The 17817-nt window shown below is 39.3% G+C and overlaps 1 protein-coding gene across 8 annotated transcripts in view; it reads left to right on the top strand.

Moving 5' to 3' along the window:
* Positions 1-17817, top strand: part of MCF2L (MCF.2 cell line derived transforming sequence like) — a gene marked incomplete at its 5' end in the record, with an annotated part of 155769 nt that overhangs the window by 115798 nt on the left and 22154 nt on the right. For all 8 annotated transcript variants that reach the window (XM_082045242.1, XM_082045238.1, XM_082045237.1 and 5 more), the window contains 10 exons: positions 8399-8518; positions 8986-9102; positions 9616-9765; positions 10455-10579; positions 12313-12427; positions 13420-13539; positions 15621-15812; positions 16029-16220; positions 16922-17081; positions 17230-17300. In XM_082045242.1, the coding sequence (XP_081901368.1) occupies positions 8399-8518; positions 8986-9102; positions 9616-9765; positions 10455-10579; positions 12313-12427; positions 13420-13539; positions 15621-15812; positions 16029-16220; positions 16922-17081; positions 17230-17300 (1362 nt within the window). The remainder of the gene's footprint in view (positions 1-8398; positions 8519-8985; positions 9103-9615; positions 9766-10454; positions 10580-12312; positions 12428-13419; positions 13540-15620; positions 15813-16028; positions 16221-16921; positions 17082-17229; positions 17301-17817) is intronic.

The raw sequence follows: 17817 nt of genomic DNA, 5'->3' as shown, positions 1-17817 counted from the left end.
GACTGGAATGGAGCATCATGTGTCTGTGACGTGCTTTTAATGCAGTTTGCAGCTCAGGACACCTTCCTGAGAAGGCACTTGGAGAGCGTCTGTGTGTTTGTGTGTTTGTGTGTGTTTGTGTGTGTTTGTGTGTGTTTGTGTGTGTTTGTGTGTGTTTGTGTGTGTTTGTGTGTGTTTGTGTGTGTTTGTGTGTGTTTGTGTGTGTTTGTGTGTGTTTGTGTGTGTTTGTGTGTGTTTGTGTGTGTTTGTGTGTGTTTGTGTGTGTTTGTGTGTGTTTGTGTGTGTTTGTGTGTGTTTGTGTGTGTGTGCGCAAATGAGTGGTGTGCAGCTCTCCCAGGTGGGAACTCAGATTTGTGTGGGCAGCCTGTGTGTCCCAGGGAGCTCTGGATCCACCTTTCACTATTCAAACAAGCTTCTGTCTCAGGAAGAGTTGAGCATAGGGTTCTGATTTAGTTTACCACTTCTGAAAAGAATTCAGGTGTAAAATCTGATCTTCTGGTGGTCAAGTTAACACAAGGGGTGCTTGTAAGCAAGAAAATCTTGTATACCTACTATGATCAATCAACAGCACATACAGTTACTTTCAGTCTCTTTTTCTAAAATACAAAAACCAAGCTTCTTAAAGGTTTTTTATTTTGCACAAGCAGGAAAACACAGATTCGTGTTTATCATGTGCATACCATACTGTTTGTTTACTCTTTTTCTTGTAATCCTTGCTCGAATTGCTAGTGTTAATAAACTTTCCAGTAAGTGCTGAAAAACGCAGCTGTAAGCATCTTTTCTTTTAATTTTTCATGACTGAAAATTTTAAGCTGTGTAAAATAAAAGTCAAATCAAAACACTAAATGTCATTTTTGTGTAGCCCTATTTTGACCAAAGAACTGCTTGTTTATTTTAAATTAAAAGGCATTTTTTAAAGGTAATGTATCACTCCCACTATATGACCTTTTGTGAATGAATATATGATGATATAATATTCCCACAATACAACTTTTTCCACAATAAGTATGTTTAGAAATGTTAAAATATTTAAAATATACAGAAATGTTAGCAAAACTTGCTTTTGCAGTTCATTTTGAAATTTTGAGATGCAGCATTCCAGTAGCTGAAACTGAGAGCAGCACAATTTGAGGTGATTAAAGAAAATGGACTATATCTCTGGAGCTTTTGAATCTTTTTCAAAATTCAGTGCTGCAGTTTCTGTTCAAAAATAGTTAAGTATTTCACATATAACAGTTATTTCATGGACTTAATTGAGGTGGTAGAGGGTGGGGAACAAATGCAGACATATTGCTTATAGCCATAATAATAGCGTTTATGGTAACGTTCCTCCGGTGTGCATTATTTTGTCTAGAAGCACAATGTTGAGAACCCAAGTATCTATTCTCCATGATATGGGATCCACCATTGTAGTGATGGCGTTGCTGCTTAAGGGCTTTGCCTGGAGAAGGGTGTTAAGTGCAGTCAGCTCTGTGGGTTGCAGTGCTGTTTATGGTGGGTTTTCCCTCCTTCCCTCCTTCCCTCCTTCCCTCCGAAGTCTGTTAGAGCCACGATTTTTTTTTTTTAATCTGCTTCCTTTCACAGGACTGGCTCAGTGTTGGCTTTACATTGTGTCCATGAATGTGTGTGGTGATGCTTCTCGTGGGCTTCTGCGATAGTTATGTCATCTCTGAACACTTGAAAATTTTACCTTCCCATTCCAAAAAAAGATACAGGGACAAAACTTTGTTTACTGTCTCCACCATGTATTTACTATGATATTTGACATAAATGAGCTCTATACAGGTTTCTGCTGTCCCTTATTTAAAAAAAAACCACAAAAACCAACAAAGCCAAGTATATGTGACACATGTCTTGTGCCAAAGTCGTGAGGATTTCTCTGGATCCTGCTGATGGATGAAGATTTTTAAATGGCTCAAGGATAACTGGAAGCTTAACTTCCACTTCTTTGATCTTCCTAACCATCAGAGTTGTCTTCTGATGGTGATCAAGCATCTGAGTGTCGTTTGACTTGTCCATACTGAACCTTACATCTGAAAGCCTGGTACCTCTAGGAGTTTTGATTGCTTAAGCTGATTGCTGTGTGTGAGGTTATGAGTCTCATGTTGTTTGAGAAGAGAGTTTTGTACTAGGTCCTGCAGTGTCTTCCCAGTCATCTTTCCTGATTTTTCTGTAATCCCCCTAAGGGGGTTGATCCTTGTGATTTGCAAAATGAGAGATGCTAGCGCAGGGTGCTCTGGCTGGAGCACTGCCCAACAGGAACATCCTGGCTGAATATTCTGCTCATCACTAATATCCCGACAACTGTAGGAAATACATTTGTAAGCACTGAGCAGCTGCTAAGCAGGAATTCATATGAACATGTATTTTTTTAATCATTATTATTTTATGTTATTTCCAAGACTCTTCACAAAAGTTTGGTTTTTACTAGTAGGTGTTGGAAATACATTTTAAAAGAAAACTAATGAAGAAGGAATTTTTGTTTCAGACTGAAATGAATATGGGAAATCTTTCTGTATTTTGAAAAATGTGTGGGTTTCATTTTTTCCTTCTTTGTTAGGGATAATTTTCTTCTCTGGGATGGAAAATGAGCAATCCTGAGGTGAATCTTTATTTCATGCTGATACGTTAGGCTTGCTATAGAGAGTCAAGGCTGTGAAGACAAGGTAAACCTATTTTTGCAGACAGCAGCTGCACCATTCACCCAGGATGATGGCTGCTGAAGCATGTGCAGTGACAGCAGAACTGAAACCAAAGCCAGAGCCACTGGGCTGAAAAATGGCCCCTCTTTTCTTGGGGTGTGACAGAGATTGTCGCAAGCATATTCCCAGGCATACAGACTTTCCTGTTGTTATATTCTACTTGACAAAGTTGCAATGGGCGGGTAGCCCAGGAGGTTGTCCTTAGCCAGTGCAAGACTGCAGACTCTGTGACTTAAGAGGCACTGCAAACAAGATTAGCTAAATCAGGGGAAAAATTAAAAAATAAAGTGAAGTTATTGGCCTCATGCAGTCAAGAATGGCACATGTTTAGAGGGTGACTCATCCTATCTGAGATAGGTAACCTAGAGATACAGTTCACTATATAGAAAGCTTAGGTTTTAGATGGCTGTAAGTTGGACAGAATTCATCCCTACTGTTGAGGAAGAATCTGACTTACTGGGAATAGTGAGACTGAGAGGTGAGTTATGGTAGAGATCCCAAAAGCCAAGCTTTGTGTTGTTAAGCGTGAAGTCTTGGTGGTAAATTGTCATGTTCCTAGAGAGTTCATAGAACGCCGAAAGGTATTACAGGAAAGATATCTAAGTTAGCTGTTGCAAATTGTTCATTCTTATCACATTGTTTTTTGAAGATACAAAAATTTTAAGCTTTTTGCCCTGTCAGTTGATGACATCCTTCAAAGTTGATATTATAGTGTACTGTTTTCAGTTAAGCATGGTATACAGAAACGCACAAGACCTTTCTGAACTTTTTAGCTCCTATGGCTGAGCAAGTGGGTAGGCTCATGGAAATAAGGCATGGTTGCTGAATAAGGGTGCAAGGCGGAGCAGTCACATAGCTTCATAAAATGGCTCCATATTGTCCCAACTGAAGTCGACTGAATGACGAACACCAGACAAATTGAGCCCCTTTTCCTTTCCATGCAGTCAAAAATTACTCTTTTTATTTTTTCCCTCTTTTTTTCTTTTTTTTCTGTTCTTTCCTGTTACCTTACCCAAACAAGCAATATTCAATCCACAGTTGCCAGAGCAAGGCACATTGCTAATCAACATGTTCGAGGGTTTGCACTGCTCTGTTTGTAGTTCCAGTGTGTTTTCTTAAAAAAAAAAAAAAAATGAAGCCTATGTCATTACGTTGTCTTTGTCTCTATTGTGCTGTCATCATCTTCATATTGAGAGAAAGGTTGAAGTGTGAGCTCAGACTTTTAGATGAACAAAAAACTGCACTCAACATCATTAAAAGTTCCACCACAGCCATCCATCAGCCTCATATTGAAAGCTGAGAGAAAATAAACTTCCTTAAACTTGATGCTTAGGGAATAACATTAATGTGGGCAACTTCTCTTGAGGAAACAGTTGGTATGGAGGTCACACAGGTGGTAGTGACAAAGTTTTATCCAGTTACGGAACTTTGCAGCCCTTTCTCCATGTGACAAGAGTTGGGTTTTATCCAGCCTCCTGGAGAAGTTTTTCTTAGCTCTTTGTAAGTCAACATGCAGTCTCCACTATAACAGTGGCTTAGGCCATTAATTGCTTTGAAGACTAGGGCCAAGACCTTTAGCTGGCAGGAGAACACCAGAAGCCAATGGAGAAATTCAAGTGCTAATACCAGCCTAAACCTTGCAGGAGCCAGGGAGTCCCGTTTTTGTGCCATCTGGAGTCTTATCATTGGTTTTACATCCAAAGTGAGAAACAGTGAATTACAGTAATCTAACCTTGAGTTCTTTGGCCTTGTTTGTAGAGAGGCATTGAGTTTCTTAGTGAGTTGTTGATGGAGAAAAGATGCGTTTAGTAAGTAATGCTCAATGAAGGGCACTATTTTATGTTATGGATAGGTATTTCACACTTGCCCAGTTTCTAGCTAGCTCTTTGTGTCATGTCCTGAAAGCTGTAATGACACTTAACATTTTGTATGGGTTAAGTTTGAAAAAACTGTTCTTCCTTCAGCCCCTGGTCATGTTTCTCATTTTTCCTTGGGTTCCAAACACCACCAGAAACTCGACAGTATGATGAAGGTAGATCAGTATTTGTGTTAATTTGGCAGCTATTGTTATGAATTATTCCAGTAGATGATAAACTAAAGAGGTTGTTTTGAGATGCTGTATGATTTTGTCTTAATGCTTTGAATGTTTTGAGAATATTACGTATGCAGGCACTTTCACAGTTATCCTTGTATAGTCAGCCATCTTTCATTTTTATTACATGTTTTTTTAATATGTAAAAAGAGCAAAGTGAATTACTTAAACTCTGATAGCAGGATCATAACCTCACAAGCATTAAACCCAGATCTAAAGCAAAACATCTCAATGTTTTTAAAACAGGATTCAAACTGCTCCTTTTGTGTATTGATTTAATTCAAGATTCTTTCTTGACAGGTAGCCTAGACTTCATTCTAGCCAGGAATAAACAGTCTTGGGGGGAGTGGGGAAAGTGCTTATTGGCTCCTTTATATACAGAGGTATTTTGGAAAGAAGGGCCCTGTGGCTTATGGCATACTAGTAAGTGCAGAAGGGAAAACACCACCACAAGAGTTTGTTAATGTGGGCATATTGGAGCTCTTCATAAAATGAAAAATTGTGCTGTTCCAAGTATTTTAAGACAGAATGACTAAAACTGAATGAAGCGTTAGCTCTTCGATGGCTCATGTGGTTCAGATACTTCTGAAAGCTGGCTGTTTACTTGGGAAGCCGAAGAAGAGAGGCTGTAGGTTCACTGTTTATCAAAACAGCTTTGCTTTGCTGTGTAGGAGCATAAAAGACTTCTGAGCACTGTGGCAGCCGAGTGAATTGCTTGGGGGGATTGAACAGCAGACGGCAACTTTATTTTAAGTGCATCTCTGACTATAAGATATATGTATCTATCTACATAATTCCTTTGTATACTAAATAAGCCCTAGAAGGAAACTTGAGATCTGAAGGTCAAAGGGGCTGGTTTTCTTTTCCAAAAGCTCAATTTCTGGCATGCGTTGCTGCAAGTGGCCGTGACCGGCTCCTGGTTGTAAGCCCCAGCCACTGCTCTGCTCCTGCGCTGCCTGTTCCAGGGAGCAGCAGCCTGGCAACACCAGATTCTGTCTCAGAGAATATCGTGGCTATTGTAAAGTATGAGATTTAATGAGACGTATTCCTCCTTTGAAAATGCCATCTACCCAATAGCCTATAGCACATATGTGCTGTTTACAGTTGCTGTCAGGCAGGAGCACCAGGATTGCTGCTCTGCCTGAGTGGTGCAGGTGAAATTGTTGAGCGACTTAAATAGCTCCCTGCTGGCACCAGCGTACCAAGACCATGTAACACAGTGGAAACCAAAGACAGGAAGAATCTCAGTACCAGTCTTCTCCCTGGAGAAGAGACCCAACTCCTTCAGTCTTTCCACAGAGGGCAGGTTCTCTGTCCCCTTTTCATCTTCATGACCTTTCTTTGGACCCTGTCCAGTCTGTCCGCATCTTTCTTGATGCATGGGGAGCAGAACAGGACATGGTGCTCCAGGTGCAGCCGGATGAGTGCTGGGTGGGATGATCACATCTTTGTCTCTGCTTGTCATGCCCCTGCGGATGCAGCCTGGGATCTTGGTTGCTGCAGTGACACACTGCTGACTCATTTGGCTTGTTGTCCACCTGGATCCCAGGACCCTTTCAAGGTATTTTCTCTAAAACTCTGGAGTAAAAATCTAGACTACAGTTGCAAAGTGTAGAAGTTAGAATTGAAAGTTGGAATGAAGAAAGACATTATTCATACATGTAACTTGAATTTAAATTTTACCACTCAGTGTCTTTCATGCTTCATCATTTCATACCATTGTGTATTTCTAATGTATCTACTCAACTTTAAGGTGACAGGAGAGGCATTTCCTGATATTTCGGGCAAAGCTAAATGGGTAGCAAACATGCCCTGCCAAAGACAGTGTGTCTGGAAGTCATGTGCTTGAGTGGGTATCTCATGTGAAGACCCGTTATTTTTTCGAAGTGTATTATCTAAAAGATATTTCTTCTCAAAGTTTTTTCTTTGAAAATGTTGGCATTGTTGTTGAATAAACTTCATGTCTTGGAAGTTCATTTTTATCTTCAATAGCTTTGTCAGAGTCTGCACACGGCCACTACAAGCACAAAATAAATCGACCCATGTCTAAAAAAATAGATTGCATAGCTGTCATTCTAAAAATATTATTTGGGAGATTAAATTTAAAAATCGTTTTGTTGATTCCTGTAATATTTCTAGTATGAGTCAAATAATTGTCTCAAACTTGCGGCTGAATATTTCAGAAAAAAATGTTTTAAATCATCATTTCTTTACTTTTTCTTCTGAATTTTCTGTGAGAAGTTTTTCCTCTGATAACTGTGTGTTAGCAAGACCACAGCGTGTACTACTTTTACTACACACAGAAAGATTGTTTACAGTGCAAGGATGAGGAGGTAGTGCAGGCACCCAGAATTACCTGGATTCTGTTCCCAACCCTTGGGCAGACTCTTCAGGACCAAACCACCATGTTTTCTAAAAAATGTGGACATCACTGGAGTGGAGACAGATTATGAAGCTCAAATCTCTTAAGGTTCCCTAGTCAGTTGGAGATTTAAGTTGAACACTAAATATCTGGGGAATCACAATGACTTTGTGAAGTCTTTCAGAGACATTTTTAACTACTTTTCTCTTTTAAAAAGTTTATCAATTCCAATGCTAAATACCTTGAGCCCCTGGAAACCTTAAAATTAGTGTTAAACCACTCTCCAACCTTCCAGATACTAACAGTTTCACTAGGTGTGGAAACAGAGCATAGCATAACTCCTGCAGTCACTGTTTGTTTTCTAGTTGGCTTTTTTTTTTTTTTTCAGTGATTCAATTTGCTAGAAATGTGACATAATTTCCAACAGTATAATAAAGAAAATTGCATACTTAATCATAATGATAATTTCTTTGGTGAGCTTCACTGCCTCCCTGCAGTGGAAATACTAAATAGGGGAGAAGACTTGCATGATTTCAAGAATGGCTAAATGCCAAGTATGCAAACATCTGCCACAGCAGAAGTTGATTTTTAGTAAATTAATGTTATTTCTTTGCTTTCCTTCTCCTCTCTTCTGTTTCCGCACTATCACTTGTAGAACTGGGAAAGATCCATCAGGCTACTAGTTGGAAGACGATGAAGAAAAAATGCAGCTGAGAATTATTATGCTTTATTTTTATACTTTTCTACAAAGTTAAAGCTTATTCTGAACTACTGCCTGAGAGGTTCAAGTCTCAGTGGCAATAGTTTGTGTAGGCAATACAAGGTAATATATGGAATAACTAGAAATATGTTGTTAGATGTTATGACAATAATGGTTTCTCTTGGCACCCTCTATTAAAAAAGAAGATAAGGTAACCATGAAAGTACTGTTGTTGAAAAAGTACTAAGCCACTGCTGCTTGTTCATTAGCCTCCTCAGCTAGCATGTAATCTTAGCTAAAGAGCAGTATGAGCCAGCCCTGAAGAATTTGGTTCCAGGACAATAGATTCCTGTCCCCAAAGACGAGTAAAAGTCTTTGTGAATGAAGCTCTCTGTGCAAGCCTTGCTAGCTTTATGATTGGTCACCCTATTACAGGAGGCTTCTGATATGGTTAGTTTGTGGTTTAATAGGGGCTTCTCCTTGTGCAAAACTATATTCTGGAGCTGAGACACAGAAAATAACAGACTAAACTTGTTTTGCAGGCATCTTTCCCAGGAAACCTGCAACTAGTCCTTGTTCTGCGCCCAACAGGATTTTTTCATCGAGCTCTCTCAGACATTGCTTTCAAGTTCAACAAAGATGAGTTTAAAATGAAAGTACCTGTAAGTAGTCCTTTGTTTTCACTATGTTATCAAGGATTTGTTAAAGTGCTTGATCTAGCCAGCGAGGATTAAGGGAAAAAAAAAAAAGGAAGCACCAAACCCAACAAAAAAGCCATGCTTAAAGGTAGTTCCTGAATCTTGAATTAAAGGTTCCTCTTAGGAAACAGCCATGTATGGTTTATCAAGATAAAAAAAACCTGATGGAGTCATTAATTTATGTTGTATAATAAGCTTTGTTTTAATATGCACCGTTAAGCATGGTGCTCATGCTTATTTGCTGTTATTTAAATTTATATCATCTTCAACTGAAACAACTGTTAAATTTCTTTATAGCTGAAGGAAATAGTTCCATCACTTCTGTATTAAACTGAAATTTCTCTATCAGAGGCTGAAGGATGGGGCTTAGAATCCATACTAAGGGACTTCTTGCCACTTTTTGCATTTACTTTTTTTCATTGCTGCTGCAGATCATAATGCTGGGCTCCGTATCAGAACTGCAGGGTTACATTGATAAAACACAATTAACAGAAGATCTTGGTGGCACCCTGGATTACTGCCATCACAGATGGCTGTCCCGTCGCACTGTAAGTCTTCAGTTTTTGTTTTAATTTCTCAGCTTAATGAACCCGTCTTTTTTTTTATATACACTGTCATTTATACAACAGATTCCAAGTGATGCAAGTTGACTTGCTCAGAGTGAGAAGATGTTCCCAATGGTACTTAGTCATCTTAGAGAAAAAAAATGAGTCATAACTTGGGAGTGGTTTTCTGAACAGTTGCCGCAAAGCAACTACAGTGTATTATTGTGCTGAGTTTTATTGGTTTTGCTAGGACAAAGAATAAGCTCAAGTTGTAGAATGACTCCAGATTATAAAAATATGATGAAGATACCTGATACAAGCCTAGGAAAAACATACAATTAAGGAATTAATGGTGACTGTATCTGTTGTTTGCAAAATTATATTTTGACCATTTTTCAGTCTCGTAATTCATCTGCTCGGGTTTGTTTTCTGAGTTATATTTCATGTGTGTGTATATGTCTGTACATTATGCATGTGATGAGCATGAAACATCATTAATGGTTTTTATTCCAAAAGGCTATAGAAGGTTTCGCCCAAAAGGTTAAGCAAACAGCTCAGATTCTTCAGTCCTTTGGGACTGAGCTGGCTGAAACAGAACTACCAAATGATGTGCAATCAACCAGCTCCCTTCTTGCAACACACACAGAAAAGAAGGACAAAATGAAGGTAGGTAATTTTTGTGAAGATAGTATCTTCTAGTTAAACTGTGCTTTAGCTAATAGCTGATAATGTTAATAGAAAATCTGGAAGATGTTAATAGACAGTAATCATGTGAAACACTGAAATCTTATTAAACTTGGTTTGCTTGGTTTGATGTAAAAAATCCTTTTTGCATTAAAAATGACATTTCTTGAGGCTGTTTACTTATGTACAAATGCATAATGATTTGTATGTGGAAACAAATTTATTTGTAAGTAGTAGTGTGTTTAATTCGTAGTTTTGTTTGCAAAAAGAAATTTGACTATATTTGCATACATATGGAAATATATGACCTTTTGAAGAATGAACAAAAGTTATTTCAAATTTATTTAAAGATAACTGTTTGGGGGTTTCAAAACTACATCTGAAACTTCTGAGATACTTGTAGCCTAAGGAGACACTAGAAGGCAATCTATCATGAAAATTCAGTTCAGTTACACTGGAGTCTTATGATGGTAAATGTAGAAAAAGCTGGCATTTAGCATTTGCTGTCTGTATTTGTCGTCAAACACTGCTTTAAAACAAACTATGCCTGCTCTATTGCTGTTAAAACAAAATATCTTTTCCAGTTTGGTTCCTTAAAGTCTGCTTGAAACAAACAAACAAAAAACCAAAACCCATGGTGTAGTTGTATGCTTTTTTGTTTTGTTTTCTAGGAGGATATCAGGTTAGCAGTAGAACAGGGAGACGATATCCTTGGAAGTATTACAAAGCCAGTTACTGAGAATCCTGAATACAAACTGAATCAAGATCAACTAGACAATCAAACAACAGTAGAAAGGTGAGAGGAGCAAAATACTGAACATACTGCTTTTCTGGTTTTGTTTGTTTGTTTGTTTTTGCCTCTTCTACTTAATTTCATATGCATGCTTACCAAATAAGCAAATGTTATAGTGTGAACATATAAAAAGGCACTTTCAGAAACAACACTCTCTTATCAATTCTGTCCTGAGCAAAGTGATCCCCTGATGTTCATTACCAGGTCACCAGGATGTAAGGAAATAGGGGATGCAGTTTGAGTTCCATTATCAACAAAGTAACGCTGTTCTTTTTTTTCCCTTTTTTGTCAGATTTGGACTATATAGTTTAGTAGCTCTTCCTTATTTTAAATAATATCAATGTCTTGCAATCCAATGGAATTTCACTGCTGTAGGAAGGAAAGACAGAAGTGAGATATCCATTGTTTTCAGTAGATTTGTGCACTTTCATTAAGTATTTTTGAATTGAAGTGGGAGGTTTCTTTAAACCTTCCTGAAGGAGCTTCTGCACATGGCTGATACCATGTCAATGCTGTTGGTAGCCTTTAAAAGGCTACTAGGGAGTACACCACTCTTGAAGTATCTATGCACGAACTTCCTATATGCTTCCTCTGGGCATATAAGTAAGAAATGCTTGTCTTTGCTACCCACGCTCCCCTCCCTTCCCCCCCCTTTAAATTATTGCCAGTTCTGAAGACATTATATCACCATAGCGCAGATGTAAATTTGCACAAAGCTGTGAAAGTGTAGCTCATTTCCCCGAGGCGTTATTCTGCATTCTTTTTTTGTCTGTCATTCCATGTTTCTGTTACACTCAGGCTGATTTTTTTTCCAAATAACTGTCCATTCCAATCCACAAAGTTTGGCAGAAGTCACTTTTTTTGGTTGTTGCTGCTATCAACTATCTGAAGGACAATCAGGGTGGAGGTTGCTAATTTATCCAAAATGTTCCCACTTGATACAATATCTGAGAGAAGCTGGAAGAAACTCTGTGTATGTGTCCCCCCCACCTTTTTTCTTATCAGTTTTAACTTGTAAATTCAGGGTTCACTTCTGTGCTATTAAAGACAAAAATTCATTAAAATTTTGCTGTGTGGCCTGGATGTAGCCTAAATACAACAGAACACGCTGTAAAAGTAAGTCCATAGGATACCATACTGTTAAATGCAATATTAGAAGACAAGTTGAAAAGTAAAGTCTTAAGGCACTGGCCAAAATTATAGTTGAAGAAGATTCTTTTTATTGCAGTACTGCTGTACACTTGACTGTGGTATTTAAGTAGTAATACTGCTCAGAGGAGGAGCAATGACCTCCAGTTTTATTATGAGCCTTGCTCCAAGGAATGAAATTTAAAGGCAACTGGCTGGTCACAGCAGTACAAATTTTTGCCTTCATTTTTCCTATAGCCCAAGGCTTGGGTTCCTCTGGGTCTTTGCCCACACATATTTGCATGTTTTATTTATGTTTGCTAGCCCCAAGTTGCCATGTCCCCAGGCCAGAGCTGAGCAGTAGCATGTGCAGCAGCTAGCTTCAAATCAGCGCTTGCCAATTTTTCAGAACTTAATATTTGTGTTGGGTTTCAGCTTTACATCAATGTTATTCTAGGAAACAATTCTGTGCAATATTCAAAGTTTCCTGTGTCCAGTTTATTTTTTCTGGAAAATATTGCTTTGGGGAGGCTTTTTGTTTACTGTGCAAGATTGCATTGTCCCTTGAAGGTTGCACCCATAATTCTGACGGTATTTTTTTTTCTAAGGCTTCTGGCTCAATTACATGAAACAGAGACTGCCTTCGATGAGTTTTGGATTAAGCATCAGCAAAAACTTGAGCAGTGTCTGCGCCTTCGGAATTTTGAACAGAATTTTAGAGAGGTGAGAACTTCTCAGTGGGAGTCAATATTTGGTAATACAGGAATGATTGGAGGAAAATACTTCTTGTTTTTGCAGCTCCTGTGTGTGCTTGAAAGATTTCTCCAAACTTTTTCTTGTACATGTCCTTACTTGACATCCTGCTATCTTTACTACCTTGAATACTTGCCTATGGAGACATAATAGCTTCTCTTCTGCAGTCTTCTGATTTTTTTTTTCCACAGGCCCAGCAGTGTATAAGCCTTCAAAAGCTCCTTTGAAACCTGTTCTCCACCACAGAAGCATAATATGCTGGCTGTAAGCCTTTCATCTTGCCAATAGGCTCTTTTATGGAACCAAGACTTACCTAAACCTTCTGGCTGAAATTTTATAAAACAGTCTCCAACACTGTGGGTGGGAACTTGCAACCACACTGTTAGAAACTGGGTGGAGGCTGAACTAAATATTTTACAGCCAGTTTCTGATCTCATGTTAGTTTAACTCATACGCTTGATGGCACCTACAGTCCCTTTACACTGGTGTAGCTGATCTCAGAGCACAGCCCCTGTGTCTCCATGGGAGAAAACCTTCTTAGAAGTGTTTGTGTGTCTGTCTGTCTGTCTCTCAACCAGTTGTTAGGGTGAGGACCTCTCTCTTATGTTTTGCTGTTTATGTTAATGTTGCTTTGTATTATTGTCACCTGGTAAAAGCAAGATCAAAGATATTTCCTGAGCATTGGTTTTCCTGCGTTTTTGTTTGGTATTAGGAAATAGGATTACTTCACTGCCTTTTCTTTGTATTTGTTTTCATTTTGAATTGGGAATAAAGGTAGACTGAAAAAAAAGTGGTTTGTCTCTGTGTCCCAGTAACCCCATAATGGAAATGGGGTTTTCCCATTTACAAACAAAAAAAAAATCAGTTACCTGACTGTAAATAGTGGCTGTCAGCTATTTAACTAATGGGTCTCTGGAAATGTGGAATCATCTTCATTGATGCATAGCTGTGTCTCGTTTCAGGTCAAAGCAGCTTTGGATATTGTGTTTGAGAGATTGTCTGCTTTCACCGATGTGGGAAACAGCTGTTCGCATGCGGAGCACATATTGAAAGATCTTGCCAGCTTTGAAGAAAAATCATGTGTAAGGACTCTGCAAGTCTCCTTAATTTCTAGTATGACAATGCATGTGTGGAGGGAACAGTATTTGGTTATTGAGTATATTTTTTTAGCAGAGCTTAGGCTGACAATAGGACTGAATCAGTGTCTCAAGTAACGTGCAGAAGGAATTTGGAATAAAGTCTTTAAACATTAAGAGGACCCAGTTCTTGGGCATCCCTCAATAAAGAACAGAGTGACCAGTCACAAAGTTGGTGTGATGGGTTTGCGGAAGAAGCTCATGAAGTGTCTACATAGCCAAGTTCTGCCGTCAGCAATTAAGGGCCCACTTCCACTTCTATTGAAGCCACTTATTTCATTAAGTCACAGAAATGAGAAGGCTGTGTATTGAATGTAAAATATGTTAAAAAATGACCAACAGAAACATATGCTCTGAATAATGTAGAAATGGAACTTCATTATATTCTGTGCTTCACAATAACATATACAGCTCTATAAGCTAGGTCATTGCTCTTGAGATTGAGGTGGGTTCAGATTGCTGCCCTACTCCCAGTTGAATACATACACACTCAAACACACTGCTGAATGTCTAAGGCATAGAAGGACTAATAGTGGTTCCCCCAAGAGGCCATATGATTAAACTCCTTAATGTTTCTGAAGTATTTTCACAGTATCACATTATGTTTGGGATTGGAAGGGACCTCAGAAGATCATCTAGTCCAATCCCCCTGCTGGAGCAGAAACGCCTAGGTGAGGTTGCACAGGAACATGTCCAGGCGAGTTTTGAATGTCTCCAGCGAAGGAGACTCCACAACCTCCCTGGGCAGCCTGTTCCAGTGTTCTGTCACCCTCACTGAGAAGAAGTTTTTTCTCAAATTTAAGTGGAATCTCTTATGTTCCAGCTTGATCCCATTACCCCTTGTCCTATCATTGTTTGCCACCGAGAAGAGCCTGGCTCCGTCCTCGTGGCACTCACCCTTTATATATTTATAAGCATTAATAAGGTCACCCCTCGGTCTCCTCTTCTCCAAACTAAAGAGACCCAGCTCCCTCAGCCTTTCTTCATAAGGGAGATGCTCCACTCCCTTCATCATCTTTGTTGCCCTACGCTGGACCCTCTCCAGCAGTTCCCTGTCCTTCTTGAACTGAGGGGCCCAAAACTGGACACAATATTCCAGATGTGGTCTCACCAGGGCGGAGTAGAGGGGAAGAAGGACCTCTCTCGATCTACTAACCACCCCCCTTGTAATACACCCCAGGATGCCATTGGCCTTCCTGGCCACAAGGGCACAGTGCTGGCTCATGGTCATCCTGTTGTCCACCAGGACCCCCAGGTCCCTTTCCGCTACACTGCTCTCTAATATGTAATTTCCCATCCTATACTGGAACCTGGGGTTGTTCCTGCCCAGATGCAGGACTCTACACTTTCCCTTGTTAAATTTCATCAGGTTATTCCCCACCCAACTCTCCAGCCTGTCCAGGTCCCGCTGGATGGCAGCACAGCCTTCTGGCGTGTCAGCCACTCCTCCCAGCTTAGTGTCATCAGCAAACTTGCTGATAGTACACTCTATTCCCTCGTCCAAATTGTTAATGAATATATTGAATAATACTGGCCCCAGTACTGACCCCTGAGGCACTCCACTAGATACTGGCCTCCAACTAGACTCCGCACCATTGACTACCACTCTCTGGCTTCTCTTCTTAAGCCAGTTTGCAACCCATCTCACTACTCTATTGTCTAGACCACACCTCTTCAACTTAGCTGTGAGGATGCTGTGGGAGACTGTGTCAAAGGCTTTACTGAAGTCAAGGAAGACCACATCCACCGCTCTGCCATCATCCACCCACCTTGTTACATTCTCATAAAAGGCTATGATACAATAAAATACAATTTGATACAATAAAGAAGGAGGCATAACAGTTCTTGGGCATCTGGGTAGACAGGAAATCACTTTGATTTATTAAGTGAGTCAGCTGTAAACTAAAGATGTATTCTATATCAACATGTGTATTTTACTGCATAAAAACAAGTGGTATAATTTTTAACTTTTTTTGCTGATGTTGATCCAAGGAAAGATGTACCTAAATCAGTGTTTGATTTCTTAGGAAACTATAGCAAAGGCCAGAATGCTAGCCTCAGAGGGTGATGCTTTTATTCAAAGCAGCCATTATGCTGTGGACTCGATTATTCCAAAATGCAGTGAACTTCTTCATCTCTGTGATGCCTTCACTACTGAGACAGAACGGAGGAGGAATCTTCTTAACAAATCTCTAGAACTGCATGGCTTACTAGAAAAGGTAAATTTTGTATGGAACAGTTCTGTTTCCCGTCTTGTTTACTAAAACCTCAGTCAACTGGTTGTCATAATGGCAGCTAAAAAATCTGTGTGTGCTGAAAGTTTTTTCCTTGAATAGCTGAAAACATCACAAGTAGAGGTACAAAATGTTATAGACTTCTCAGTGTTTGCTGTGGACCTTGGTACATTCTAAGCCTATTCTTCTCTCTGTTTCTAGTCCATGAAGTGGTGCGATGAAGGGATTTATCTGCTGGCTTCACAGCCAGTAGATAAGTGTCAGTCTCAGGATGGTGCAGAATCAGCATTACAGGAGATTGAGAAATTCCTGGACACTGGTGCGGGCAATAAAATCAAGGAGTTGAATAAACTTTACAGAGAGTATGCACACATCCTCAATGAGGATCTAAAGGTACCAGAAGATGTTTATGTGTATCTATGTGTTCATTTGTTAATTTTAGAGTTGCTCTCTTGCATGGGTATTGATAAAGCTAAATAATCAGCACTAGAAGATATGCCTGGAACTGGAAAGCCAACACATTTGGCTACCTGAGGTGCTAATCCTGCCATATCTCTGGATAAGCATGAAGGGCTTCAGAGTCTTTTAATAACTACTTCAATTTTAAATATAGTAGGATTACTTTAAAAAAAAAGTATTTCAAATACTCAGTTGTGATATCTTTTTTATGTAGCAAAAATGTGCTTGCCCTTGATATTTGTGTGAGTTCTGCTTTGTAACTGCTGGTTTTTAGAACTTGAGAATATGTCCCTTTTCCTCTTGGTTGATCTCTTCATATAATAGAACCATAAGACACTGTCGAGAAAACTTTACCGTATTTTTTTCAATTGAAACCTGAACCTCACTTGTTTATCTACAGCAAGCACACAAAATGTTTTATGAAGTGATGTTCCAGTTTTCCAGTGTACTAAATGACTGTAAGTTATGCATTGTTAGGAGTGAAGAGTAGGTTAATGTTTTTATACATGGTATAAAAGCAGTCGCAGTTTCAAATCAACATGCCATAAATGGCAGTGGAGCTTGTTGACAGGTCTCTGATGGGGCTTCTTTTTTTAATTTATTTTTTTTTTTTTTAATTTCTGTGGCAATAATAGGAGCATGTGCAAAAGGTTTTCCAGAAGCAGGAAAGTATGGAAGAAATGTTTCAAAAAAGACAAGTAAGTCTTAAGAAACTGGCAGCTAAGCAGACACGTCCTGTTCAGCCAGTTGCACCAAGACCTGAAGCCTTTATAAAATCTCCTTGTACATCTCCAAGTAAGTACCTATAGTAGCCTTGAACTATTTTTTTGCACTATGCTGAGAAACATAAAGAAACTTTCAGCTATAATTTGTGTTTGCGCAAACATCTGTGTGAGATCTGCTCACGTTCTGACTGCTGTTTGGTTCTGGTTTACATGCTTAGGTCTTCAAAGAGAATTTGTATCCAACTCAGAAAGCAGTGCACTTCGGAGGGTAAACTACAGAAGAGGAAAGGTAATTTTTATCTTTGCACTTTTCATGCACCTACTGCTTAAGAAAGTCATAATACAGTGAAATATTTAGGAACCTCAAGAAGAATGTGGCCATTCCACTGAAAAAGTGATGGTATTGCCCCTATCAAAGTAACTCTGGTGAAGCAGCTGTGTGGTTTAAATAAAGGCTGCTTTGTCGCTGGACTGGGTATGAGAGAAGGTAAAGTAAATAGTTGCCTATATTAGGAAAAATGTTAGGGGCAGCAAAATATAAATTCTATGAACAGGAAATATTTATTATTTGCCAATAGTAATTGGCTACTCTTAAAACTGGTGAAAGTGAAGAGGTAGTTGTCATTGGCTCCAAGACAGCTTCACCTGACCTAATGGGTTGCCATTCCCAAGCGGGGATGGTCTTCCTGCCCCACCTCCTGCAAGGAAAGGAACCTGACGGCAGCAACAGAAACCAGTAGTTTCCCACTGGGTTAGAGAGTTGAATCAGCTCAGGGAAGGTTCAGCAAGAGACAATGCAAGGAAGA

The sequence above is a fragment of the Streptopelia decaocto genome (assembly GCF_964273445.1).
Source record: "Streptopelia decaocto genome assembly, chromosome: 1".
Lineage (NCBI taxonomy): Eukaryota > Metazoa > Chordata > Aves > Columbiformes > Columbidae > Streptopelia > Streptopelia decaocto.
The sequence above is the reverse complement of the archived record's forward strand: the minus strand, read 5'-3'. Positions and strand labels throughout refer to the sequence as shown.